The 27123-nt window shown below is 48.1% G+C and overlaps 1 protein-coding gene across 9 annotated transcripts in view; it reads right to left on the bottom strand.

The window, feature by feature from the left end:
* The window catches only part of Atg7 (autophagy related 7), a 279653-nt gene extending 254305 nt beyond the window's left edge, over positions 1-25348 (bottom strand). For 7 of the 9 annotated variants that reach the window (XR_008214474.1, XR_008214477.1, XR_008214475.1 and 4 more), the window contains exon 1: positions 6580-6708. Coding sequence is in view for 1 of the 9 variants with exons in the window: in XM_052721064.1 (XP_052577024.1) it covers positions 6580-6683 (104 nt within the window). In the remaining 8 variants the exon portion in view is untranslated. Of the gene's footprint in view, positions 1-6579; positions 6709-25243 lie in introns of those variants that run through there. The other 2 variants (XR_008214479.1, XR_008214480.1) reach the window with 2 other exon arrangements.
* Between the last annotated feature and the right edge of the window lie 1775 nt (positions 25349-27123).

The raw sequence follows: 27123 nt of genomic DNA, 5'->3' as shown, positions 1-27123 counted from the left end.
CGAACTCACAGAGATCCGCCTGCCTCTGCCTCCCGAGTGCTGGGATTAAAGGCGTGCACCACCACCGCCTGGCGACTCTGGGTTTTTATTAAGACAAATTAGAATTCACACCACACCAGATCTAGGAATGAATGGACAGCAGGATATGGCAAACAGGAATGGGCCTGGACACCATGAAGGAGAGGTGCAAGGACAGCAGCTGGAAACATTCTAGTCACCACAGTAGGCAAAGCCATATCCTAAAGGGCCTGATGGGAAAAGGACTTGCATTCCAGCAGGGCTCTGCACTCCATGAAGGGTTGTGCAGTAGCAAGGGTAGACTGCTAAGATGGGCCAAGCAGCAGGAGGCAGGGCAGGAGTCTAGGCAAGGCAAGGAGGCACAGAAAAGGGCAGTGAAGAGGACAGCAGGTATAATGGTGTCTGGAGACACCAGGAAGGAGATCTGATAGCTGCCTGGTCTGGGAGACGAGATGTTTCGAGGGAGGTAATCCAAGAAGACTCTGAGGTTCTTTCTCGAAGACAGGAAGAAGATGGCTACAGAGTAAAGAATGCAGAAAGGACAACAGAAATGGTAACAAGCTTCCATGTGGACGACACTCAGGGTAGGAGTGTCCCATGACACAGAGCAGAGGTCACAGGTCTGTTAGCATGAAGTTGTGGGTGAGAAGGTCAAAGATTTGTGGGCATAGCCCTCGAGAAAACTGGTATTCAGAGCAAAAGAACGGAAAGAGCCCATGGATGTAATCGAGGAAAATGCCCAGGCTGGGAAGCACAGGGCAGCACAGCAATGCCCATACGCCAGCAGTTCACAGATGAAGCGGGAAAGCTGGGGAGTACAGTCAGCTGCTTGGGGATAGCAGTGTGGTGGGTGCTGGGCACAGGCAGCATGGCATACAAGGAGGATGGGAGGAAGCAGGATGCTCCTCATGACTCTCACCAACGCTGTGGTAAGAAAGGTGGACAACAGTTAATAGAGGGTGTGTCTCTTTCCACTAGAAGAGAAAACTGAGGCTACTCAGGTAGGGATGGTTAGTAGAACAGCAAAGAAAATGGACAATGAAACCAGGTCCCAGGGAAAGAAGATGGGACCTCACAGGCAGAGGAATCAGTCTCATAGTCTGTGAGCAATCCATGCCTCTCCTGAGCCTCCCTCCTCTTGGGCAGCTTCCCTCCCTCCCTTTCAAATAGCCACACTATGGAGTCAGCCTGGCTTCCAGCTAGCTGTCTCAATCCCCCTGCCTCAGTCTCCCCAGTGGTGGTATTACAAACTAGCATCAGCCACCAGATCCCTGCCAACACATTGTCTTCCCCCAAATTAGAATAAAATGCAGAGTGCTGGCTGAAGAAGACTGGGTGAGGAGCCACCCGATTGCCTCATCCAGCCTTAATAGAAGAGGTGATGCCTTGTCTCATTGTAACTTGATATGCCATGGCTGGCTGATATCCATGGGAGGCCCGCCCTTTTCTGAAGAGAAACAGAGGAAGAGTGGATGAGGTGTTTTTCTTTCTTTTTTTTTTTTTTTTTTACTCTTTTTACTCTTTTGGGGGCCTACCACTCAGCTCCTAAATAAACACATGGAGTCCTAGTCATATTTATGAATGCCCAGCCTTAGCTTGACTCATTTCTAGCCAGCTTTTCTTAAATTATCCCATCTACTTTTTGCCTCTGGACTTTCACCTTTCTTTATTCTATATGTTTTTCTTTACTTCTCACTCCGTGGCTGGTTGTATGGCTGTGTGGCTGGCCCCTGGTGTCCTCTCCTTCTCCTTTTCTCGCGCCTCTCTCTTCTCTTTTTCTCCTCCTATGTATTCTCTCTGCCAGCCAGCCTCGCCTATCCTTTCTCCTGCCTTGCTATTGGTCATTCAGCTCTTTATTAGACCATCGGGTGTTTTAGACAGGCACAGTAACACAGCATCACAGAGTTAAACAAATGCAACGTAAAAGAATGCAACACATCTTTGCATCATTAAACAAATGTTCCACAGCAGAAACAAATGTAACACATCTTCAACTAATATTCCACAACAATAGGGGTGGGGGAGGGACTGGGAGGAGAGGAGGGAGGGGAAACATTGGTTGGGATGTAAAAACCAACCAACCAACCAACCAAACAAACAAACAAACAAGAGTGGGTGAGGAGCAACAGAGAAGGGAGAAGAGCCTTCGCTGATGGGTGTAACGGGTGAGCTCAGCAAAAGGCAGAGAGGAGGACTGAGCGGGGGGAGACAGGAAACAGACAGCAGCTTCCCACAGCCATGCAGGCAGCCTTCACACCTGCTGGAGACATAAGCCCACAGCCATGCAGACAGCCTTCATACCTGCTGGAGACATGAGCCCACAATCATGCAGGCAGCCTTCAGTCCTTGCTGGAGACATGAGCCCACAGCCATGCAGGCAGCCTTCACACCTGCTGGAGACATAAGCCCACAGCCATGCAGGCAGCCTTCACACCTGCTGGAGACATGAGCCCACAGTCATGCAGGCAGCCTTCAGTCCTTGCTGGAGACATGAGCCCACAGCCATGCAGGCAGCCTTCACACCTGCTGGAGACATAAGCCCACAGCCATGCAGGCAGCCTTCACACCTGCTGGAGACATAAGCCCACAGCCATGCAGGCAGCCTTCACACCTGCTGGAGACATGAGCCCACAGCCATGCAGGCAGCCTTCACACCTGCTGGAGACATAAGCCCACAGCCATGCAGGCAGCCTTCAGATCCTGCTGGAGACATAAGCCCACAGCCATGCAGGCAGCCTTCAGATCCTGCTGGAGACATAAGCCCACAGCCATGCAGGCAGCCTTCACACCTGCTGGAGACATAAGCCCACAGCCATGCAGGCAGCCTTCACACCTGCTGGAGACATGAGCCCACAGCCATGCAGGCAGCCTTCACACCTGCTGGAGACATAAGCCCACAGCCATGCAGGCAGCCTTCAGATCCTGCTGGAGACATAAGCCCACAGCCATGCAGGCAGCCTTCAGATCCTGCTGGAGACATAAGCCCACAGCCATGCAGGCAGCCTTCACACCTGCTGGAGACATAAGCCCACAGCCATGCAGGCAGCCTTCACACCTGCTGGAGACATAAGCCCACAGCCATGCAGGCAGCCTTCAGTCCTTGCTGGAGACATGAGCCCACAGCCATGCAGACAGCCTTCACACCTGCTGGAGACATAAGCCCACAGCCATGCAGGCAGCCTTCAGTCCTTGCTGGAGACATAAGCCCACAGTCATGCAGGCAGCCTTCAGATCCTGCTGGAGACATAAGCCCACAGCCATGCAGGCAGCCTTCAGACCCTGCTGGAGACATAAGCCCACAGCCATGCAGGCAGCCTTCACACCTGCTGGAGACATAAGCCCACAGCCATGCAGACAGCCTTCACACCTGCTGGAGACATAAGCCCACAGCCATGCAGACAGCCTTCACACCTGCTGGAGACATAAGCCCACAGCCATGCAGGCAGCCTTCACACCTGCTGGAGACATAAGCCCACAGCCATGCAGGCAGCCTTCAGACCCTGCTGGAGACATGAGCCCACAGCCATGCAGGCAGCCTTCACACCTGCTGGAGACATAAGCCCACAGCCATGCAGACAGCCTTCACACCTGCTGGAGACATAAGCCCACAGCCATGCAGGCAGCCTTCAGATCCTGCTGGAGACATAAGCCCACAGCCATGCAGGCAGCCTTCAGACCCTGCTGGAGACATAAGAGTGCAACCATAGGAAGAATATGATGTGTTTACCAGGTCACTAGCAGGGCTTTAGGGAACGCCAAAGAACCTGCACCCCACACAGCTGGATTCTGTGAAGACTTCCTTTCCACACATGCTCCAGTCTGACATGCAGAAGCCAGTTCAAAGTGGGGTGGCCTGGGCAAAGAAGGTAGGGAGTACCCCAAATTCTGGAGTTGGACTAAGAGCCAGTGAATAAGACTTGTCCAGTCTGCCATGAACATGGAAATTCCAATTGTCTCTTAACTCACCTAGGTCTACAGTTAGCCTTCAGACACTGGGAGAGGGAAGGAAAACCAGAAGACGAGGAATGCATCCGTGGACTTCATTTCTCTGGGGAAGGGGTAAGACTGAGGCCAACTGACACCAAGTCTAAGCTCAGAGCTCTGCTGTTGCTGCCACACCACACATACACTGAGGCTGCTGTCCTCATCACCTGGATCACTGCCACAGAACCCTGACAGGTCCCCAGGTAGGCCTTCCCTGTGCAATGCTGCCAGTTGCTGCCTCAGTGACTTAGAGATGACAACGCATGCCCTCCTTGCTTAATATTCTTCAGTGCCCTGCTTCCCACTCGAACACTTTCAAAATAAAAGCCCACAGCCCACCATACCCCGCACACCTTGAACTCTTGATCCTTCCATGCCTTAGCTTCCCAAGAGCTGAGATAATGGTAAACACTACCACCTCATTAAAGTGTACAATTTACTGACAATCACCACCATCATGACCACTACGTGGGGTTATGAGATCCTGTTTCATCTTTAGGGCTTACAAGTGAAGCCTGGGCATTCAAATACACCTTTCATTAAGTGTATCCAGGCATATTTGTTAAGCATATATAGTATGCCAGACATCTAGAAAGGTATGTTGGGACTTACTAATAAGTGATATGAAAATCCTTGTATATCAGTAGAGCTCACTCTGGGTAAATAACTAAATGCATTTAGCTACAGAAGGATGAGGAAGGTAATCTAGCAGTTTTCAAAGAGATGCAGGTCAGCTAAGAGCAAGTGTGACTTCAAAACCGACAGCGCCATGAGCTGTGGCTGCTGACCACAATCCTCAGCTCTTCACATGACTTTTGCAGTAAGAACTGGGGGAGGCAAGCTGGAAGCAACAGGAAATCATGAGCTTTCACAAACTGAGGCCAGGAAGCTGAGGTGTCATAAGACAAAAATGCAGTCTATGGGAAAGGAGAAGCCTGAGACAGAGCTCTGAAGTCTACAGCCACAGACACGTCTGTTCACCAGTTATACGGGTTAAATTTTTTAAAAAAAAAAAAAGACAAATGAAACCCAGCCAATTAGTACATTTGAGAGGGAAAGTACATTTGTGACCGGGCTTAAGAATAAGGTGATTGGAATAACAGTGTAGCTCCAAGTTCAATTTTCCAGCACCAGATAAGCCAGGCATAATGGTACACACCTGTAATTCCAGCACCCAAGGAGGTGGAAGCAGAGTTTAAAAAAAAAAAAAAAGGCCTGCCTCTGCTACACTGAATGTTCAAAGCCAGCATGGGCTACATGGCATTCAATCTTTATTTTTATTTATTTATTTATTTAGGTTTTTCAAGACAGGGTTTCTCTGTGTAGCTTTGCGCCTTTCCTGGATCTCGCTGTGTAGACCAGGCTGGCCTCGAACTCACAAAGATCCACCTGCCTCTGCCTCCTGAGGGCTGGGATTAAAGGTGTGCGCCACCACCACCCGGCATTCAATCTTAAAAAACAAATTAATTTGTACAGGAAAGATGTCTCCAACTCAGTGGTTACGAGTGTGTACTGCTCTTTCAGGACCTGGGTCGGGTTTCCAGGGCCCATGTCAGACACAACTGCCTGTAGCTCCATTTCTGTCCGGATCTGACATGTCTCGTCTCTGGAGGCTTCTATCGATATCTACATTCATGCAAGCACACACATATACAAGCACTCGTAATTACAAATATTTTTTAAGAGTTAAAATAAGGCCAGGTGATGGTGGCGCATGCCTTTAACCCCAACAAAACAAAACAAAACAACAACAAAATTCTAAGCCGGGCGGTGTGGCGCACGCCTTTAACCCCAGCACTCGGGAGGCAGAGCCAGGTGGATCTCTGTGAGTTCAAGGTCAGCCTGGTCTACAAAGCGAGTTCCAGGACAGGCTCCAAAGCTACACAGAGAAACCCTGTCTCGAAGGAAAAAAAAAAAAAAAAAAAAAGAATTAAAATAAGACTGCATACGGAGACACAGGTTGAATTCGGTCTCAATTTGGAATGTGCTGTCAATTGAACCCTGAGCCCTGGAATGCTGAGGAAATGCTATGGCACTGAACTACACTCCAGGCACCTTTCACGGTTTGCGAAAAGGTCTGTGTCAGATTGCCAAGGCTGGTCCTAAATACCAATTCTCTTGGCTCAGCCTCCCTGCGGCTGGGGTCGCTTCTCTACGGGACTGTACTTGGCTCAGAAACTTTCTGACACGTACATTTGCCTCACCAGGCTGATTCCTATAGAGTATTAGTTTGCAACCTCTGGACCCTTTAACAGAATGCAGATCCTTTCTTAGAGAAGCCTTAAACGAAGAACTGTGTCCTCCTCATAAAACAAGTAACAAGATCAAAGCCCTTCACAGACCAGAGGCACAAGCTCACTCGTGGGCCCGTCCACACACACCGCAAAGGCAGGACTTGACAGAATGAGCTACCAGAGGTGTCTCCCGACACCGGGATCGGAACACTTCCTGCCGGGGAAGGAGGGGATCGAGTAAAGACGGGTAAAGAATATTTCAGAACAGCCCCCAAACTAGCCTCAGCTTTCCTATGTGAAGCCCGCCAGCCCCGCGCCTGCTCCGCAACCACGACTTACTTACCGCCGCTCAACTTCCGGCAACCACAGCTCCAGCCGCGCCGCGCAGCCCAATGACGTAGTAACCCAGCCCACACCAACGCGGAAGCCCGGCGCGCGTGCGCACATGGATAAAAACAAAAAGGGGTCCCTAGCACCGCGCTAACGGGGGCGTAACGCCTGAAAGCTACAACCTTGTAAGCCTTGGGCTCTTAAGGAAGATTACACTTTCCTGCTAGTGACTACAGAGGACGACAAAGTGACGGTCATTATTATCAAATTCCCAGGGGGATTCTAGAGTAAAGTTGTAGAAACAGATTTGCTTTTATTCTTTCCTTTTAATTCAATTTTATTTTAAAGAAAAGGTCAAACGACATAGCCGTGGCTATTCTGGACCTGTATACACACACCAGTCTAGTCTCGAACTAACAGAGACCCACTTGCCTCTGCTTCCCCCGACTCCGTGTTGGGACTAAAAGCTTACACAACCTCGCCTCACAAAAGGATCTGATTTACATAGGGAAAGCCCATGACACTGGAAAACCAAATAGTATCAAAAATACCCTTCAACCTACTTCAGCCAGCAGCTAGAGTGACTATGAAATCACTTCTTAAGAACGTACTATAAGGCCAGTCTGTGATGGTGCACGCCTTTAATCCCAGCACTTGGGAGGTAGAGCCAAGCGTATATCTATGAATTCGAGGCCAGCCTGGTGTGTAGAGCAAGATCCAGGACAGGCACCAAAACAACACAGCCAAACCCTGTCTCTGGGGAAAAAAAAAGAACCTAATTATCTACTATGAGCCAGGCCTGGTGGTTTATAGCTTCACTCACAGCATTTGGGAGTTAGGGGCAGGTGGATCTCTGAGTTCTAGGTCACCCGATGCTATAAAGCAACTTCCAGGACAACCAGGGCTACAAAAAGAAACTGTGTCTTGAAAAACAGTTTTGTTTTTTACAATACAAAAAACAAAAAAAACAGATGAACCAAAAAAAAAAAAAAATACTACAAGAAAATCATGGGGAACTTTTTTTGACAGGACAAAGAACATGATGAAATGCCCTAGCCTGGGAACTCTTGTATATAGGGAGGGACTTCTTTAGAGACAATTGTGCACTTGACATGTTTTAGTACTGTAGTCCAGGATGATGAGGGTTCAAAGGGAGCATCCTGATACCACATCTCCATTGCTGAGATGACAGACTAGAGACACCTTTCCTGGCTCACAGTGCCTTTGGAGTGCCTTTAGGGACTCATCATAAGAGGAAGGACTATTTATTGATTCCTTAATTCAGAGTTTCCTATTTCCAACGGATAAATTACAAAAAGTCAGCATTATATGTGCCTCCTATGAAGGGGAAAAACAGGAGTAAAGAAATGTAAAGTGGTTCCTGGAAAGAAAGGATCCTTAGAGTCAGGTGGACAGTGAAAAACCAGACTCTGGCAAATTAAAAAATACAGTTTTATGGAGGAGCCTTGAGGTTAGGCAACAGGGATGGAAAACCACTGGAATGGGAGACAGCCCTGAGCTACAGGTAAGCAAAGGTCTGAGGACAGAAGCTGGCTACGAGTTCCAGGTGGTTGATGATGTTTTCACCCAAGTCATAATCTTGCCACAAACATCATAGAGAACAAGATGACAGGTGTGTGTTCTTGTGTCTGATAACAGTTTTCTTTGCTGAAGAAGGAACACACAAGACCAGAAAAAAAAAAAAAAAAAAAAAAAAACAGGGTTGGGGAGGTAACACAAAGAAGGGTGGGCTGGGTACAATGCTGGACTGTTAATTCTTCTATCCAGCATGCTATCTGGGGGATTTTGATGGCAGAAGATGAGTTTTTGAACACATGAGAGGATACCAGGGCAGTGGAATGGCAGGACGACAGCTCAGGTGGCTGAACTTCACCTATGGTTCATGCAGACTCTTGGGGTATTTCATCTTTGAAGAAGAAGAAGAACAGTGAAGGACTGGGCACTGCCTTATCTAAGAAAGAATGAAGAAGGTACCAAGCATCAATACTACTCCAGTCACAGTCTGAAAAAGAAGAAATTCTATTGATCATTGAGCCATATAACACTACACAAAATCTTACTATAACAGCTTTCCCAACATGGTGGCCTCAGGTAACCATCAGTGTTCCAAATCGACTGATTATGCCAAGACATTCTGACTGGAAATTTAGATCATATTAAACTAATTCTACATTTCTTAACACACTTCCAGAGATACAGACACAATCCACTCTCAAAATGTAAGAGATAATCAAAGGTTCAGAGAAAAAGATCCCCTGAAAAGGGGAAGGTTTGTGAAAGGATGGTTGGAATGTTTGAGAGTTACATTGAGAAAGACTGGGCATGGGTGTAAACATTGATAAGAAGACTAAACACAACAGAGTGGGAGGCCACACCAAGATAAAAAACTGTGGCAAGAGATTGAGAGAGAGATATTAATGAAAAAGAGCAGAAAGTATTAAGGACAGTCAATGCCATTTGAAACACTGTCTAAAAAGAAATAAAGAAAAAAAAACCCTGGCACACAGTCTGGCATAGCACTTTGGCACTGAAGCATCACCCCACCTCAACCACTAGAAACAGGAAGGATGATGGATATGTGTTCAGTTCCCAGATCCCAGTTTAATATTTGGAAGAAAGGGACTACAGCCATGATATGGATGGGACAGGAAAGGGTGGTGTGACTGAATAGTCATCTATCTCTCTTTGGCACAAGATTCATCAACAGGTCCCAAAGCAACAGTGAGCTTGCATCATGTGAAAAGAGGCACAGGGAGTCTTGCATAAAGGCAGGTCAGGTACCACAGTTGCTCTGAGGAATGGCTGGCAGGATTGAATATACGGCTCAGAACAGGGAACACTTCAAAATGGCTGCCCACACCTGGAAATTCGGGACAGGTATATTTGGAGACTGGGGAAAAAGCAAATTTAATCATCCAAAACAACACAGAGTTTAGAACTGGACTGTGCTACAGGGGACACTGTCCTGAATCCCTAAAGGAGATGGAGAGATAGCAGGTCTACAGGCAAGCAGGCATGCAAGCAAGCAAGCAAGCAAGAAGCAAACAAGCAGGACAGCCAACAGCAAGCAAACAGCAAGCAAGAAAGAACACATGCGTGTCAGCCAGTTAGCAAAGAAACAGCAAGCCTGTAACTGATGAAAGATGCATGTGTAGCTCATTTGACCACTGGGCCCCAGATAGGGAGCAGACTGTGACTCAGGGCTCAGACAGGACAACAAAGACTTTACAGACCATACTCATTGCATGGTGAGACTCACTCCATAAGGATATGCAAAAGCAAATATTTCTGTATGCGTTAAATGTCACCAGCTTCGTTAAGCAACCTGGGGAAGGGATACCAATCAGTGTGGGGAGGTACAAAGACCACTCATTCAGTAGGTGAGAGAGCTTTCACTGCAAGCATTAGGGAGCAAAGGTCAGACCTCAGCATAGGTGTGAATGTTTGCCCCCTCAGTTCCATGCCTGCAGATCAGCCAGCCCTGGGGGACACTGAGACTGGAGGAGCAGAGGGCCAAGCTGCTGTCCAGCAAGCCGCACCTTTAGGTCAGGAAATAGGACCGAGGCTCCAAGGGCACAGGCAGAAAGACATAGAGGAGAACACACAGCATCTTCCTGTGCCCCCTCCAGATACATCAGCAGCAGGCTCCCACAGCACAACAGCGCTCCCAAGCTAGCCAAAAACACACACATGTATACACGACTTGCGAGAATCGCCACGTTGAATCATTCCTCATGCCTGTCAATCCAGCACTCAGGACTCAGAGGAGGGAGGCTGGCTCCCTGGCTCCAGGCTAGGCAGGCTACACAGTCAGGCCCAATGGAGCTCCTCTAAAAGGCACCCCAACAAAGCTCTAGGCAGGACCTGAGGCTCCAGAGCCCAGCCGACTCTCACCATTTCTAGCACTGACCATGGACCAGCCTAGGTTGAAGCCCCTCTGGGCTGGTTCTGGGAGAGGTGTTCTCGCTAACCCTCAGCTACCTAAACCTCACCAGGTAGCCCTGGCTTCCCTTAAAGTGAGGTCAAGCCATCTGCCTGGGTCTGTGTGAGGCTTGGATCAAAGTACCAAGGCCGCACACTGAGCTGGAAGGCGGATCTTTCTCTTTCAAATGTGAGTTTGGGCCGTGCGCATGCGTAGAGGCGCCTGGGGAAAAATGGGTCCCTAGCACCTAGCTGAGAGGGGTGTAACTCCAGCCTGCTGCAGCTGCTGGCTCAGGCTTCTCACCAAGGCGCTACCGGGCTGCTAGGGACTCCAGACCACCCCAGGATGACAGTCTTCGCTGTCAAACAGCCCGGAAGGCCTCCTGAATGCCCCGTGGAGATTTGGGAAGACCTTGTCTTCTTTCATTTTCATTTAGTCGGATGTGGTGGCGGTCCTTGTTGTTGCTGTTGGTGAGAGAAGGTCCCACTGTGAAGCTAGGGCTGTCCTAGACCTCGACCTGGACCAGGCTGGCCAGGAACGGAGAGGGATCCACCTTCTTCTGCCTCCCGAGGGCTGACAACATCGGCAAGCACCAACAGGACAGTGGAAATAACTCGGAATGCTCCCGCGAGAGGCCAGTACACTCCAGAGGAGACAAGGTCCAGAACGCCCCCCTCCAACGCTCTCACCACCACTGCCCTCAGGCTGAACTTCAGGGATAACCATTGTTCAGACCTCCCAGCAGGCTGATTCCAGGCTCCGGGAATGCATATGTTGAATTGCCTTGTCCTGGGAGGCCACCTCAACAGACGACCACACCTGAGGACAGGATTCACCAGCCAGGATCTAGTTCTGCAGTGCAACACGGCCCGGAACTACAAGCCAGCATTCTGCTGTCCTCTCCCCTATGCTGGCTCTCTAGGTCAGTGCCTAGCTGCCCAGTCACAGCTCCTTTGCAATGGCTCTAGGGATCTGCAGTCCCAGGAGGAAGGACTTGGGATTGAACCTCACTCTCTGGGCCCTTTGCATCTCCAGTTGTGACCAAGGGTCCTGAGAAGGCAGCCTATGGATAAGCCTCAGAGCGGCAAAAGCACAGGAGGTTAGACATGAACAGGTTCCAGCTGGAAGAGAAAAGGTCTTGGAGGCAGGATGACAGTCAGTCCTCGGCCTCTGACCACTAAGATCTACTCTATACTCTGGGAGGGATCATCAGGATAGACAAGGGGGGTGGCAACCTTGTGGAATTTGGAAAACACCATGAGCTACAGGAAGACAAAGTGCTCAAGACACAAGGTGGCTTGGGCAGTGGGAGGCGGGTATGCCATTTCTGAGTCCGGCTCATCATGGCACCTCAAACGTCTCCTAGAAGAAGGATGATAAGTGTGAGTTCCCTTTCCCAGGTGCCATGTCTCTCTTTGGTAGGAGGACAGCACAACCATGATATGTAAGGCAAAAACAAGGTGGTGTGACTCCATAGTCATTTAGCTGTCTTTGACACCAGATGCATTCACAGGTGCCCAAGAGGCTGGGGGAGGGGGAGAGCATGCATGATGTGCAAACAGGCACAGGGAGTCTTGCAAGAAAGCAAGGAAGCAAGCAATCCAGCCAGCCAGCCAGCAAGCAAGACAGTAAGCTGGCATGCATGCAAGGCACTTAGCAAAGAAGCAGCATGCTGGTAGCTGATGGGAGATGCCTGCATCCCTCATTTGACCACTTGGTCCTAGGGACAGGGAGATGTCTGTAACTCTGGGCCCAGGTGGGACAACAAACTCCTCACAGTGCATGGCCAGTTCTGAGGTGAGACTAAGTCCATAAGGAAAAGCAAAAGCATCTGTGTGGGTTTCTGTATGTGTTAAACGTCACCAGCTTCGTTCAGCAACCTGGGGAAGGTACACAAATCAGAGACTCCTCATTCAGTAGGTGAGAGAGCTTTCCCTGCAAGCATTAGGGAGCAGAGGTCAGACCTCAGCATAGGTGTGTATGTTTGCCCCCTCAGTTCCATGTCTGCAGGTCAGGCAGCCCCGGGGGACACTGAGACTGGAGGAGCAGAGGCCAAGCTGCCATCCAGCAAGCTGCACCTTTAGGTCAGGGAATAAGACCGAGGCTACAAGGGCACAGGCAGAACGTCATAGGGCAGAACACACAGCAACTTCCTCTGCCCACTCCAGATACACCAGCAGCAGCCTCCCACAGCACAACAGCCTAAGCAAGCTAGCCCAACACACACACATGTATACACGCATTGCACGAAGCGCCAGGTTGCATTCCTGAAGACTGTCAATGCAGCACTCAGGACTCAGAGGCAGGAGACTGGTTCCTTGGCTCCAGGCTAGGCAGGCTACACAGTCAGGCCTGATGGAGCTCCTCTAAAAGACACCCTAAAGCGCTAGGCAGGACCTGAGGCTCCAGAGCCCAGCAGCCTCTCACCATTTCCAGCACTGACCCTGGAATTTCCAGCCTAGGTTGAAGCGCCTCTGGGCTGGTTCTGGGGGAGGGGTTCTCGCTAAGCCTCAGCTGCCTAAACCTCACCAGGTAGCCCTGGCTTCCCTTAAAGTGAGGTCCAGCCATCTGCCTGGCTCTGGGTGAGCTTTAGATCCAAGTGGCCAGGCCCCACGCTGAGCTGGAATGCTGTTCTTTCTCTTTCAAATGTGAGTTTGGGTCGTGCGCATGCGCAGAGGCGCCTGGGAAAAATGGGTCCCTAGCACCTAGCTGAGAGGGGTGTAACTCCAGCCTGCTGCAGCTGCTGGCTCAGGCTTCTCACCAAGGCGCTGCCTGCTTGCTAGGGACTCCAGACCACCCCAGAAACACAGTCTTCGCTGTCAACCAGCCCGGAAGGCCTCCTGAGTGCCCCATGGAAATTTGGGAAGACCTTGTCTTCTTTCATTTTCATTTAGCCGGATGTAGTGGCGGTCCTTGTTGTTGCTGTTTGTGACAGAAGGTCCCACTGGGAAGCCAGGGCTGTCCTAGACCTCGACCTGTGCCAACCTGGCCAGAAACAGACAGGGATCCACCTGCTTCCATTTCCCGAGGGCTGAGAACATAGGCAAGAACCAATAGGAGGGTGGAAATAACTCGGAATGCTCCCGCGAGAGGCCAGTACACTCCAGAGGAGACAAGGTCCAGAACGCCCCATTCCAACACTCTCACCACCACTGCCCTCAGGCTGAACTTCAGGGATAACCATTGTTCAGAACCTACCAGCAGGCTGATTCCAGGCAGCAGGAATGCATATGTTGAATTGCCCTGTCGTGGGAGGTCACCCCAACAGAGGACCACACCTGAAGACAGGGTTCACCTGCCAGGATCTAGTTCTGCAGTCCAGCCCGGCCTGGAACTACAGGCCAGCATTCTGCTGTCCACTCCCCCATGCTGGCTCTCTAGGCCAGTGCCTAGCTGCCTGGCCAAAGCTCCTTTGCCTTGGCTCTAGGGATCTGTGGTCCCAGGAGGAAGGACTTGGGATTGAACCTCACCCTTTGGGCCCTTTGCATCTCCGGTTGTGACCATGGGTCCCGAGAAGGCAGCCTATGGATAAGCCTCAGAGCACCAAAAGGCACAGGAGGTTAGACATGAACAGGTTCCAGCTGGAAGAGAAAAGGCCTTGGAGGCAGGATGACAGTCAGTCCTCGGCCTCTGACCACTGAGAGCCAATGTAGACTCTGGGAGGGGTCATCAGGACAAACAAGATGGGTGGCAACCTTGTGCAATTTGGAAAACACCATGAGCTACAAGAAGACAAAATGCTGGAGACACAAGCTGGCTTGGGCAGTGGGAGGCGGGTATGGCATTTCTGAGCCCGGCTCATCATGGCATCTCAAACGTCTCCTAGAAGAAGGATGATAAGTGTGAGTTCCCTTTCCCAGGTGCCACGTTTCTCTTTGGTAGGAGGACAGCACAACCATGATATGTAAGGCAAAGGACAAGGTGGTGTGACTCCATAGTCATTTAGCTGTCTTTGACACAAGATGCATCCACAGGTGCCCAAGGTGCTGGGGGGAGGGGCATGCATGATGTGCTAAGAGGCTCAGGGAGTCTTGTCTGGGGGCCAGTCACCTGCCACAGCTGCTCTGAGGAATGGATTGCATGGATGTGTAAGTGACTCCTAACGGTGAGCATCTCAATATGCCTGCACACACCAAGAAGCTCAGGTCTTTATATTGGGAGTCTCGGGGCAAAGGCAAAAACTTTCATCCAGAACCAATTAGGTCCTAGGACAGGTTTGTATGAAAGGACACACTTATGTATAACATTAGAGGGACCAGCCTCAATATTATACATCCCAGGGACTCAGGAAAGAGAACTTCTGATGACGAGGACTATTTTCAGGAAACAGAATCTCAGCACACTGAGCTCTTAGTCCATTTACTTTTTTATCCCCCCCCCCATCCCCTCCCGCGTCTCATGCTTCACAGTCATATATCCCCCCAAAATCACAATCTTCCCCTCTACCCAAGACATCCAGCTTGAATTTCCTCAGGCAGTGATTGTCCACTATCAGGATCAAATGGAGGGGTGATAAGAATCACAAAGAGGGGCAATAGTTGTTAATTACCATTTGCAACCCAAAGGGGAAGTGACTAATGATTTAACTAAAGGCTAAATTCAAGTAATATCTAAGAAGAGGGATCTTATGTGCACAACTATAATCTTAAATGTGTTTGGTAAAAGATGTTAAAAAGCCAGGCGGTGGTGGTACACGCCTTTAATCCCAGCACTCGGGAGGCAGAGGCAGGCGGATCTCTGTGAGTTCGAGGCCAGCCTGGTCTACAGAGCGAGATCCAGGAAAGGCGCAAAGCTACACAGAGAAACCCTGTCTAAAAAAAACCAAAAACCAAAATAAAAAAAAAAAAAAAATCTGTCAGGAGCCAAGTAGCCTCACTGATTCTCATGGGAAAAAGCTGTGTACCTAGCCTTCCGTTAACAGTTTCAATGCAACCATTTTTCAATAAGACCACAGTATGTACCTTTTGATCAACTTCTTGAAACATAATGGTTTGCTGTATGGTCCGTTGATCAGGCCCTGGAACAAAGAGACCTTTTCCTGAACCCTACCTTACCCTAACTTCCTCCTAGTAACTTTCCATACCCCTATCTACTTCTCCTAGCCCCTAGCATATATAAACCTGATTCCCCTTGCAATAAACGAGACCTTGAGGTGACTCAGACTGACTTTGTCTTCTTTTATGCGCCTGGTCTCCTTTCTCTCTCGCCCCCATTGATCTTTCAGGAGGTGCCTCCTCGGGTCTCATCAAATAACCTGACCTGCGGGATGGGTCAAGTGGCGCCCAACGTGGGGCTCGAGGCACGGTGACCTGCCGGACGACGGATAACAGAAGGGGCCCCCGGAGAGGATCAGGGTAGAGACGCCCGGACCGCATCACTCGTGCAACGCGGGAGAGTCTTGAGATAAGTGTGACGTCCCATCGATCATGGGCAAAAATTTATCTAAAGAGGCAATTTTTCTAAAGGAGATGAAAGGAAATCTTAGGGAGAGAGGAATAAGAGTTAAGAAAAAGGATTTAATAAAATTTTTCCAATATGTGGAGGAGAAATGTCCCTGGTTAGTGATTAATGGACCAGGAATTTACCCTTTGACTTGGAACAAGGTTGGAAAAGATATTAACAAATTAATTAGAGACGGGAAAATGTCCCGATGCCTTTTTTAGTTTTTATAGTGTGATTAGAGATGTTCTAAAGAAAACAGAGGGAGATGGGCGTGTTTCACATTAACTAGCCCTTGCAGAAGATTTTCTCTCAAACTCCCCCTGCCTGACACCCAAGGGTCCAGAGGTTTATTGACATCTACCGGTAAGAGTGCTCTCTGTCTTGTCTGTGTCTCTCTGTCTTGTTACTTTTGTTTTGTACTTTGCAGGCTTGATTTGTACTTTGCAGGCTCTCACTGGGACAGACGTGTCCAGACAGTGAACCTGGCGGCGAAGGGAGACGTCCCAGAGCCCTAAGGCCACCTCAGAGGTGACCATTTGCTTTAGGAGCATCTTTGGGTATCTTCCCCCATGGTGGGAGAAAGTGCCACTTTGTATTTTGTCCCGGGAAATTGTCAGAGCCATTTTATGGGTTTTTTTGTATGTTTTGTTGTGATCATTGTTACTTTACTCTCTCCTCTTCCAAGAAAAAAAAAAAAGGTGCATGTCTGACTGACAGGGATGTGGAAGCCCCTGATGTCTGTTTGATTAAGGACAGAGATCCTCAACTCTGGATTGTTTTTGATGTGATTGAGCCTGGAGAGTTACCCCCCCCACCCAGAGCACATCAGGCTGTCATTGTTCTTAGAGCTTTGTTGGTTGTTTTGTTGGGGCAAAGTTTTTTCATGTGCCCTTGGTCTTGTGTGTAATGTATTAACTGTTCTCATTGTTGACTTGACTGTGACAGACGCTATGGGACAGTTCCCTTCTTCTCCACTAGACCTTTGCCTAGCCCACTGGAAGGATGTTTGAGCCACAGTAGAGGGAACTGGGTCCCCCACCCTCATTCCCCGATTGAACTGAGATAAACAGGTAGCTCCTGCCAGGTGGGGCTTGCATACTGTAAGAGGGACTTGCTGGCTGTGAATGAGGCCGTCCTCTCAGTGCTGATGTTCCGGTTCTTGGATTGTCTGTGTAAATGTTATTTGTTTCTGTCTACTAACCTCCCTTATTTTCCTAAAGAAAGAGGAGGAAAGAGAGGCATAACAAAGGCCACCTCTGTCCCTCCCTAGCTCTCTTGCTATCAGGACTGCAGCCAGCTGGCTGCTCTCACGAGGGTAGGGGTGTGTGCTCTCCGTACAGGCGGGCAAAGACAGGAGCTCTGGACAGGGCAATGGGGACTGCCTGCAATTGACAAAAACTGTGTGAACACTGAGCAGAGAATCTGACTTTAGTCAGAGGAGTTAACAAAAACTTTTTTTTTCAGGAACACTGGCAGCCAAGGACACGCTCTATGCCCACTACTCCCCCTCCCTTCCTTTACTGTGATAACTTTAAGGTCTCTTCTGCTGGCCAGCAGCTTCTCTTGTTAACCCTTCTCTGTCCTGTTATTGCTTAAAAAGAAATGTTAAATTACCAGTTCAAGATACTGGGAAAATTATGCTTTTGTTTCCACAGGAAAAATAAAAATTTACATGGGTTTTGGTCATTTGAGTTCAATGGGTTACAAATACTTGCCATCATTTAAGAGAATTGGTTTCAAATTATTGTTGGTTAAGAAAAAAAATTGTTTTAAAAAAATATGTAAAATGCAAGTTATTAAAATACCTAAAAGCAAGGTATAAAGGTCTGAGGATAAAAAGGCTTAAATAATGATTTAAAAAAAAATGACTTGAGATATATAAAAAAACGAAACATGTTTCAGATTTCTTTGTCTTGCTATTCTGCTGTTACATTGAGACTCCAAAGGGTCATAGTTGTAAAAATGTCTGTCTACTCTACAGGTATGAATGAAAAATGTGGCCACATGTATGTTTGGTTTTGAATGTCTGAGTTTGCATGTCCTTTATGTTAAGGAATACAAGTTAATACTAGTCATCTGGCTATTCAGATACTAGTTTAAAGCATAAACTGTTCTATTTTAATAAAAAAAACCTGAGAGGTATATTTAACTAATATATCTATAAGAGAACAAATTGGCCTGGTTATTATTACCAAACTTAGAGATATTTTCAAGATTGGGCCTAGATTTGTTTGGCTCAGATACATTTAATAGATAATGGTCCTCAAACCTGTCAAAGATCTGATGAATATGACATTTACATTATTTGATAAAAAGCTTACTATAGCAAACAGAGACTCCAAGCTCCCCAGCTCCTAGCAATGACTCCCAAGGAATGGCCAATTCCCCTACACTATGTCAAAAGTATGTAGCTTAGTCTATAGATCCAATGAGGGTCCAATACCCTGAAGTTTATATTATATATTATATGGATGATTTGTTAATAGCAGGGGAATCTGAAGAAAAAACACAAAATGTAGCTTAAAAGATAATTACCACACTTCAGGACCGAGGAGTTCTTATAGCTCCAGAAAAGATACAAACCCAATACCCCTTCCTGTTTTTAGGGTTCGAGTTACACCCGGACCTCCTCTATACACAAAAAATCCAGATTAGAAAAGATACACTTCGTTGTCTCAATGATTTTCAAAAGCTTTTAGGGGATATCAATTGGCTGCGACCCTATTTAAAAATAACCAAGGGAGAAGTACGCCCCCTTGAGGATATCCTCAGAGGAGATTCTGACCCTCAATCTCCTAGATACCTTAAGGTGGAGGCAGAGAGGGTATTACAAAAGGTTGAAACGGCCATCACTCAGCAACACACGGGATATTTTGACCCGACCCTCCCATTGTATTTGATCATTTTTTCTACAGATTTTTCCCCTACAGGCCTGCTCTGGCAAGAGCCCGTACCTTTACTGTGGGTACATCTTCCTGTTACTAAAAGAAAAATCCTTCCCACCTATCCTTCCCTGGTTTGCCAAGCGATAATGTTGGGAATAAAAGCCTCCACTCGATACTTTGGGCATGACCCTGATATTATTGTTATGCCATATGATAAAGAGCAACTTGAATGGTTATGTACCCGTAGTCCTGACTGGGCCATCCTTGTCTGCACTTATGAAGGAAAACTTGACACACAGATGCCCAGTAACAAGCTCCTACAATTCTTCTCCCTCACTTCCTTTGTTTTTCTTAAAAATACCCGAATGGAGCCCATCCCGGACTCCCCTGTGCTTTTCATAGATGGGTCAAGTAATGGTAAAGCTGCTTATGTCCTCAATGGCCAAAAGAACGTTATGACAACTCCTTTCAAGTCAGCTCAGCTGGTGGAGCTATATGCTGTCCTTGTTGTCTTTAAAAATTTTGAAGATTGCTCCTTTAACTTGTATTCAGACAGTAGATATGTGGTAGGGGCTTTACAGGCTTTAGAAATGGTTCCAATAATCCAACCCATTACTCCCACCTTCCAAATGTTTTCTGAATTACAAAAATTAATCCGACAGAGGTCGCTACCCTTTTATGTTGGCCATATTCGTGCCCACACAGGCCTACCTGGACCCCTAGCTCAGGGGAATGAACTTGCCAATTCTGCTACACATTCTATCTTGGTTTCTCACTTGGAACATGATCAGGTAGCAGCCGCTCGTGAGGCATACCGCCTTCATCACCTCAATGCTCAAACTCTGAGACTAAGGTTCTCAATTACTAGAGAACAAGCTAGAGAAATTGTAAAAAGCTGTAAAAATTGCCTGATGCTCTTGCCCGAACCTCATTATGGAGTAAACCCCAGAGGACTTATACCTGGACAAATATGGCAGATGGATGTCACCCATGTTCCTTCTTTTGGCAAATTAAAGTTTATACATGTTATTGTAGATACCTTCAGTGGATTTATTTGTGCCTCCACTCATAGTGGAGAAGCCACCAAAGATGTTATCAATCATATGTTACATGTCTTCACAGTGCTGGGTCAGCCAAAATGTATAAAAACTGATAATGGTCCGGGATATACTAGTAGCAAATTTAGATAATTTTGTTTATAATTAGGAATTAAACACATAATTGGAATATCCTATAACCCTCAAGGCCAGGGTATCGTGGAGAGAGCTCACCAAACTTTAAAAAATACTCTTAATAAACTCAGCTCACAAGAGACACTATTTCCCCTTAAGGGAAACCACAAAGCTTTGCTTTCTCATGCCCTATTTGTATTAAATTTTCTGACATTGGATGTTTTTGGAAAATCTGCGGCTGAGCGACACTGGCACCCAGAAACCAAACAAGGATATGCACAGGCTCTTTGGAAGGATCCAATAACTGGAAAATAGGGTGGTCCTGATCCAGTTATAATCTGGGGAAAGGGGTCTGCATGTATTTATGACTCCAAGGAAAATGGGGCTCGTTGGCTACCAGAAAGACTGATTAAGCCTTACTCTGCACAGATTGTCTCCCTAGACTAAGAAAAAAGTAACTGTTATGTCCAGGACACAACCCTGAGACAAAAATTCTCTTTTTTTCTTTCAGAAATGCCTCCGACTTGGAAAATAAAGGGAGCCACGGACATCTCAATGGCAGGACCTGTTCATCGCGGGCCTTGGAAAATCAACCCCTGTTTCATTGTTTGCTTACTACTCTTCCCCCTTCCCCTCTCCTTCATCTCCAAGGAAAGCCCCCATGCTATTAAAAAGCTTACCTGGCGAATTTTCACAGTAACGGGGGAGGAGGTCTGGAGGGTTACTGCAAACCATGCTCCCTATTCCTGGTGGCCGTCACTCACTCCTGACTTCTGTCAGCTGGCTGCAGGATTGGATTCTTGGGATATACCTACTATTGGCCAACACCAGTTAAATGGTACAGGAGGCCAAATGATTCCAAACTGCCATCAATTTCCTCGCAGTCCTAAAACCACTTGGACAAGCCCTTGTGGGACATTCCATGATAATAACCCTGCCATGATGACTGCCCCAGGCTGTGTTAGTCCTACAGCTCGTTGTAGGTTAGCACAATCTGACTTTTATGTCTGCCCTAAGGATGGCAGAAGCCGATCTACGGCTGCTAGATGTGGGGGATTTGAGACCTTCTTTTGTGCTCGATGGGGTTGTGAAACTACAGGGGCAGCTTACTGGGAACCAACTTCATCTTGGGACCTTATTTCAGTTACAAGGGGATACAGTAAACCTAGCATGGATAGACATTTTTGCTTTAGCTCCTATACTGGGACAGCCCATAATCCCGGGCTATCATTACCTTTAAATATAATCTTCACCCCTCAGGGTAGGTCGAATCGAGAATGGCCCTCAGGAAAAACATGGGGACTCCGCTGGTATCTTGATGGCACAGATAAAGGAGTCATTTTCAAGATCTTGCTAACAATAGAAAACCTGTATTCAAAGCCAGTAGGACCCAACGTAGTTCTCTCTGACCAAAAAGTTCCCTCCAATCATGAAAAGGTGCCATCACCTCCTCCCCCCTCACCTCATCCTCGTCCATTTCCTTACCATACAAACACCGTGAGTAACGGAACTCTCCTTACTCCTTTTGGAGGAACAGGAGATAGATTGTTTAATTTGGTCAAGGGAGCTTATCTGGCCCTAAATGCCACAAATCCAAACCAAACCTTGGGTTGCTGGCTCTGCCTTACTTCCAGTCCCCCTTATTATGAAGGAATCGCCTTTCAGTCTGCTGCCAATAACCTTACTTCCCCAAGCAATAGGTGTCAGACTAAGCCATATAAACTAACACTCCCTGAAGTCTCCGGACAAGGTTCTTGTTTGGGCAAGATCCCATCGACCCATAGTCACCTCTGTAAACAAACTCTGACACCTTATAAAGGGAGCTATTATCTTGAAGCCCCCAACGGGTCCTACTGGGCCTGTAACACAGGATTGACCCCTTGCATATCTGCTCAGATATTTGATGATTCCCATGAATTTTGTGTGATGGTCCAGTTATGGCCTCATGTAACTTATCATCAAGAAAGCTCAGTGATGGAATTCTTTGAGCAGAGAGGCAGATACACTCGAGAACCTGTGTCTATGACTATTGCCCTATTGTTAGGTATTGGGGGCATCGCTGCAGGAATTGGTACAGGAACTACTGCCCTCGTGCAGAACCACCACCTTATGCAGTTACAAATGGCTATGACTACTGATCTAGAGGCCATAGAAAGATCCATTTCTGCTCTGGAGAAATCTTTAACCTCGCTCTCTGAGGTTGTGTTACAAAACAGAAGAGGTCTGGATTTACTATTTTTAAAGGAGGGGGGATTGTGTGCAGCCTTGAAAGAAGAATGCTGCTTTTATGCTGATCACACTGGGGTAGTTAGAGAATCAATGGATAAACTAAGAGAAAGATTAGCACAAAGAAAACGTGATTTTGAAAATCAAAACAATTGGTTTGGGGGTTGGCTAAAGGGGTCCCCTTGGCTTTCTACTCTGATTCCCACCCTCCTGGCCCCCTTGATCATTTTCCTTCTCCTCCTCACCTTTGGTCCTTGGGCTTTTCAACGACTAACACAATTCATCAAAAATCAGATTGATTCGGCCTTATCAAAAACTGTTTCAGTACACTACCATCGGATAGAAACTCATGAGGAAACTATCGGAACAGGTGAAAGGCTCAGGTTCAGTGGCCTACAAACCTAAAAAAACCCCCACAACTAAAGGCTAGAGGGTACTCAATGACGGGAATAGTATGGGGCCTGTGCTGGGGGCACAACGTACAGAGGTCGCCAGAGACCGGCTCAACATGGCATGTTGCCAGCCACAGGATGCACTCCATATAGCCTAAGACAGGGGCCCTCTCGATTTATGACCAAAGCCTGCTTTGGCCATTTTATAGAAAGAAGGGGGAATTGTCAGGAGCCAAGTAGCCTCACTGATTCTCATGGGAAAAAGCTGTGTACCTAGCCTTCCATTAACAGTTTCAATGCAACCATTTTTCAATAAGACCACAGTATGTACCTTTTGATCATCTTCTTGAAACATAATGGTTTGCTGTATGGTCCGTTGATCAGGCGCTGGAACAAAGAGACCTTTTCCTGAACCCTACCTTACCCTAACTTCCTCCTAGTAACTTTCCATACCCCTATCTACTTCTCCTAGCCCCTAGCATATATAAACCTGATTCCCCTTGCAATAAACGAGACCTTGAGGTGACTCAGACTGACTTTGTCTTCTTTTATGCGCCTGGTCTCCTTTCTCTCTCGCCCCCATTGATCTTTCAGGAGGTGCCTCCTCGGGTCTCATCAAATAACCTGGCCCGCAGGACGGGTCAAAAATCTATAAGTTGCTAGGTCAATGGGAGAAAATAAAACTGTCTTCTTTTTTTCCTGTGGCTCCTATCTGTCCAAGCTATCTTCGGTTTTTCTGCAGGGTGGGAGAAAGTGTGCTCAGTCTCTAGGCAATCCGTGTACAAGTAGATGCCTCTGGTGATAGTTAAAGAGAGATCTGGAACTGGCGGTAAGATCTGAGAAAGGAGGAAGTTAAGCTTAATTGGCACATCTGCCAGGCCTTCACAAACAGGTAGCCTGGATTAAGTCTGTTCTTAGAGAGTACAGAGGTATCTCTGATAAGGTACTTTCCTCCATCTGGTGATGGACCTGGACAGATGCTACCAATAAGGATAATTACAGGGAGGCTTGAACTGGGAGTTCTGGCTGACCATAGGTATTAGCACAGAAGGTTATCTTAATATTCCTAGAAGTGGTTAGGTAAGGAGTTAGAGGTCTATAAAGTTAGTAAGGCTGTAAGAAAGGAGAAGTCTGAGCTAAATTGTATAAAGCTATTACTTAATGTCTACCTGACCTAGGGGGTGAACCCTTGTGGAATTTACCTTACGTCAGGAGACTTGTATGTGGGCTGTTATCAATGTTAGTCCTCGGAAATTGGGTGACCACCTTGGTGGTGTCTCCTTTAGTCCTTGAAAGTGGCTAGGGGGGATTTCTGATTCCAGAGAAAGCCTTTCCTGAGGCTGTTTTCCAAATGCCTGGAATGTGATTGTTTAGAGAGTGATCAGTCCACATTGTTAGCCCTTCTTAGGGAAAAATCAATTGGGAAAACTATGAAGGAACACATGATTTTCAAAACAGAAGACAGCTGATACATAACAAGCCAAGTAACAGCAAAAACTCCTGGGATTTGGCTTCCTCTGGAGGAATTCCCTGATTCCTCCAGGTAGGGGCTTTGCCATAGCCAGCTGAGTTCTTATGATATATTCCTGCGGCCCACAGCACCACACTGTCCTGAATCCGTAAAGGAAGATAGAGAGATAGAGGGTCTACGGGCAAGCAGGCATGCAAGCAATCATGCAAGGAAGCAAGCAAGCAAGTAAGGAAGCAAGCAAGCAAGAAAGGAAGCAAGCAAAGAATCAAGCAAGCAATGTATCCATCCTGCCCGAAAGCAAGACAGTAAGCTGGCATGCATGCAAGGCACTTAGCAAAGAAACAGCATGCTGGTAGCTGATGGGAGATGCCTGCATCCCTCATTTGACCACTTGGTCCTAGAGACAGGGAGATGTCTGTGACTCTGGGCCCAGGTGGGACTACAATATCATCAAAGTCCAGTTGCATGGCCAGGTTGCATGATGAGACTAAATACATAAGGAGAAACAAAAGCATCTGTGTGGTTTTCTGTATGCATTAAACATCACCAGCTTCATTCAGCAACCTGGGGAAGGGACACAAATCAGAGGCCGCTCATTCAGTAGGTGAGAGAGCTTTCACTGCAAGCGTTAGGGAGCAGAGGTCAGACCTCAGCATAAGTGTGTATGTTTGCCCGCTCATTTCAATGCCTGGATGTCAGCCAGCCCCGGGGGACCAGGAGACTGGAGGAACAGAGGGCCAAGCCGCTGTCCAGCAAGCCTCATCTTTAGTTCAGGGAATAAGACCGAGGCTCCAAGGGCATAGGCAGAACGTCATAGGGCAGAACACCCAGCATCTTCCTGTGCATTGCACGAAGCGCCAGGTTGCATTCTTCATGCCTCTCAATCCAGCACTCAGGACTCAGAGGCAGGAGGCTGGCGCACTGGCTCCAGGCTAGGCAAGATACACATTCAGGTCTGATGGAGATCCTCTAAAGGACACCCCAAAGCGCTTGGCAGGACCTGAGGCTCCAGACCCCAGCCGCCTCTCACCATTTCCAGCACTGACCATGGACCAGCCTAGGTTGAAGCGCCTCTGGGCTGGTTCTGGGAGAGGTGTTCTCGCTAAGCCTCAGTTGCCTAAACCTCACCAGGTAGCCCTGGCTTACCTTAAAGTGAGGTCCAGCCATCTGCCTGGGTATGTGTGAGCCTTAGTTCCAAGTTCCAGGCCCCACGCTGAGCTGGAAGGCCGTTCTTTCTCTTTCAAATGTGAGTTTGGGTCGTGCGCATGCGCAGAGGCGCCTGGGAAAAACGGGTCCCTAGCACCTAACTGAGAGGGGTGTAACTCCAGCCTGCTGCAGCTGCTGGCTCTGGCTTCCCGCCAAGGCGCTGCCGGCCTTCTAGGGACTCCAGACCACCCCAGGATGACAGTCTTCGCTGTCAACCAGCCCGGAAGGCCTCCTGAATAGCCCGTGGAGATTTGGGAAGACCTTGTCTTCTTTCATTTTCATTTAGTCGGATGTGCTGGCGGTCCTTGTTGTTGCTGTTGGTGACAGAAGGTGCCATTGGGAAGCCAGGGCTGTCCTAGACCTCGACCTGTATCAGGCTGGCCAAGAATGGACAGGGATCCACCTGTTTCAGCCTCCCGAGGGGTGAGAACATAGGCAAGCACCAACGGGAGGGTGGAAATAACTCAGGATGCTCCCGCCAGAGGCACCTGCCACAGCTGCTACCCTGGAGAGGAGACAAGGTCCAGAATGCCCCATTCCAATGTTCTCACCACCACTGCCCTCAGGCTGAACTCCAGGTTAAACCATTGTTCAGAACCTACCAGCAGGCTGATTCCAGGCAGCAGGAATGCATATGTTGAATTGCCCTATCATGGGAGGTCACCCTAACAGAGGACCACTCCTAAAGAGAGGGTTCACCTGCCAGACTCTAGTTCTGCAGTCCGGCCCGGCCCGAAGCTACTAGCCAGCATTTTGCTGTGCACTCCCCCATGCTGGCTGTCTAGGTCTGTGCCTAGCTGCCTGTCCAATGCTCCTTTACCATGGTTATAGATATCTGCGGGTCCCAGGCGAAAGAACTTGGGATTGAACCTCACCCTTTGGGCCCTTTGCATCTCCGGTTGTGACCAAAGGTCCCATGAAGGCAGCCTATGGATAAGCCTCAGAGAGCCAAAAGGCACAGGAGGTTAGACATGAACAGGTTCCAGCTGGAAGAGAAAAGGCCTGCAGGCAGGATGACAGTCAGTCCTCGGCCTCTGACCACTGAGAGCCAATCTAGACTCTGGGAGGGGTCATCAGGATAGACAAGAGGGGTGGCAACCTTGTGCAATTTGGAAAACACCATGAGGTACAAGAAGACAAAATGCTGGAGACACAAGCGGTCTTGGGAAGTGGGGTGCTGGTATGCCGTTTTTGAGCCTGGCTCATCATGGCATCTCAAAAGTCTCCTAGAAGAAAGACGATGAGTTTGAGTTCCCTTTCTCAGGTGCCACGTTTCTCTTCGGTAGGAGGACAGCACCACCATGATATGTAAGGCAAAGGGCAAGATGCTGTGGCTCCATAGTCATTTAGCTGTCTTTGACACCAAATGCATCCACAGGTGCTCAAGGCACTGTGGGGAGGGGCATGCATGATGTGCTAAGAGGCTCAGGGAGTCTTGCATGTGAGCCAGTCACCTGCCACAGCTGCTCTGAGGAATGGCTGGCATGGATGTGTACGTGACTCTTAAAAGTGAGGAGCTCAATATGCCAGCACACAACAGGAAGCTCAGGTATTTATATTGGGAGTCTCGGGCAAAGGCAAAAAATTTCATCCAGAACCTATTAGTGCCTCGGACTGGTTTGTATGAAAGGACACACTGTCCTGAATCCCTAAAGGAAGATAGAGACATAGAGGGTCTACGGGCAAGCAGGCATGCAAGCAATCATGCCAGGAAGCAAGCAAGCAAGCAAGCAAGCAAGCAAAGAATCAAGCAAGCAATGTATCCATCCAGCCCGCAAGCAAGACAGTAAGCTGGCAAGCATGCAAGGCACTTAGCAAAG

Source organism: Peromyscus californicus, unplaced genomic scaffold, assembly GCF_007827085.1.
Source record: "Peromyscus californicus insignis strain IS unplaced genomic scaffold, ASM782708v3 Scaffold_6__1_contigs__length_162567912, whole genome shotgun sequence".
NCBI lineage: Eukaryota > Metazoa > Chordata > Mammalia > Rodentia > Cricetidae > Peromyscus > Peromyscus californicus.
This window is presented reverse-complemented; position numbering and strand designations above follow the sequence as displayed.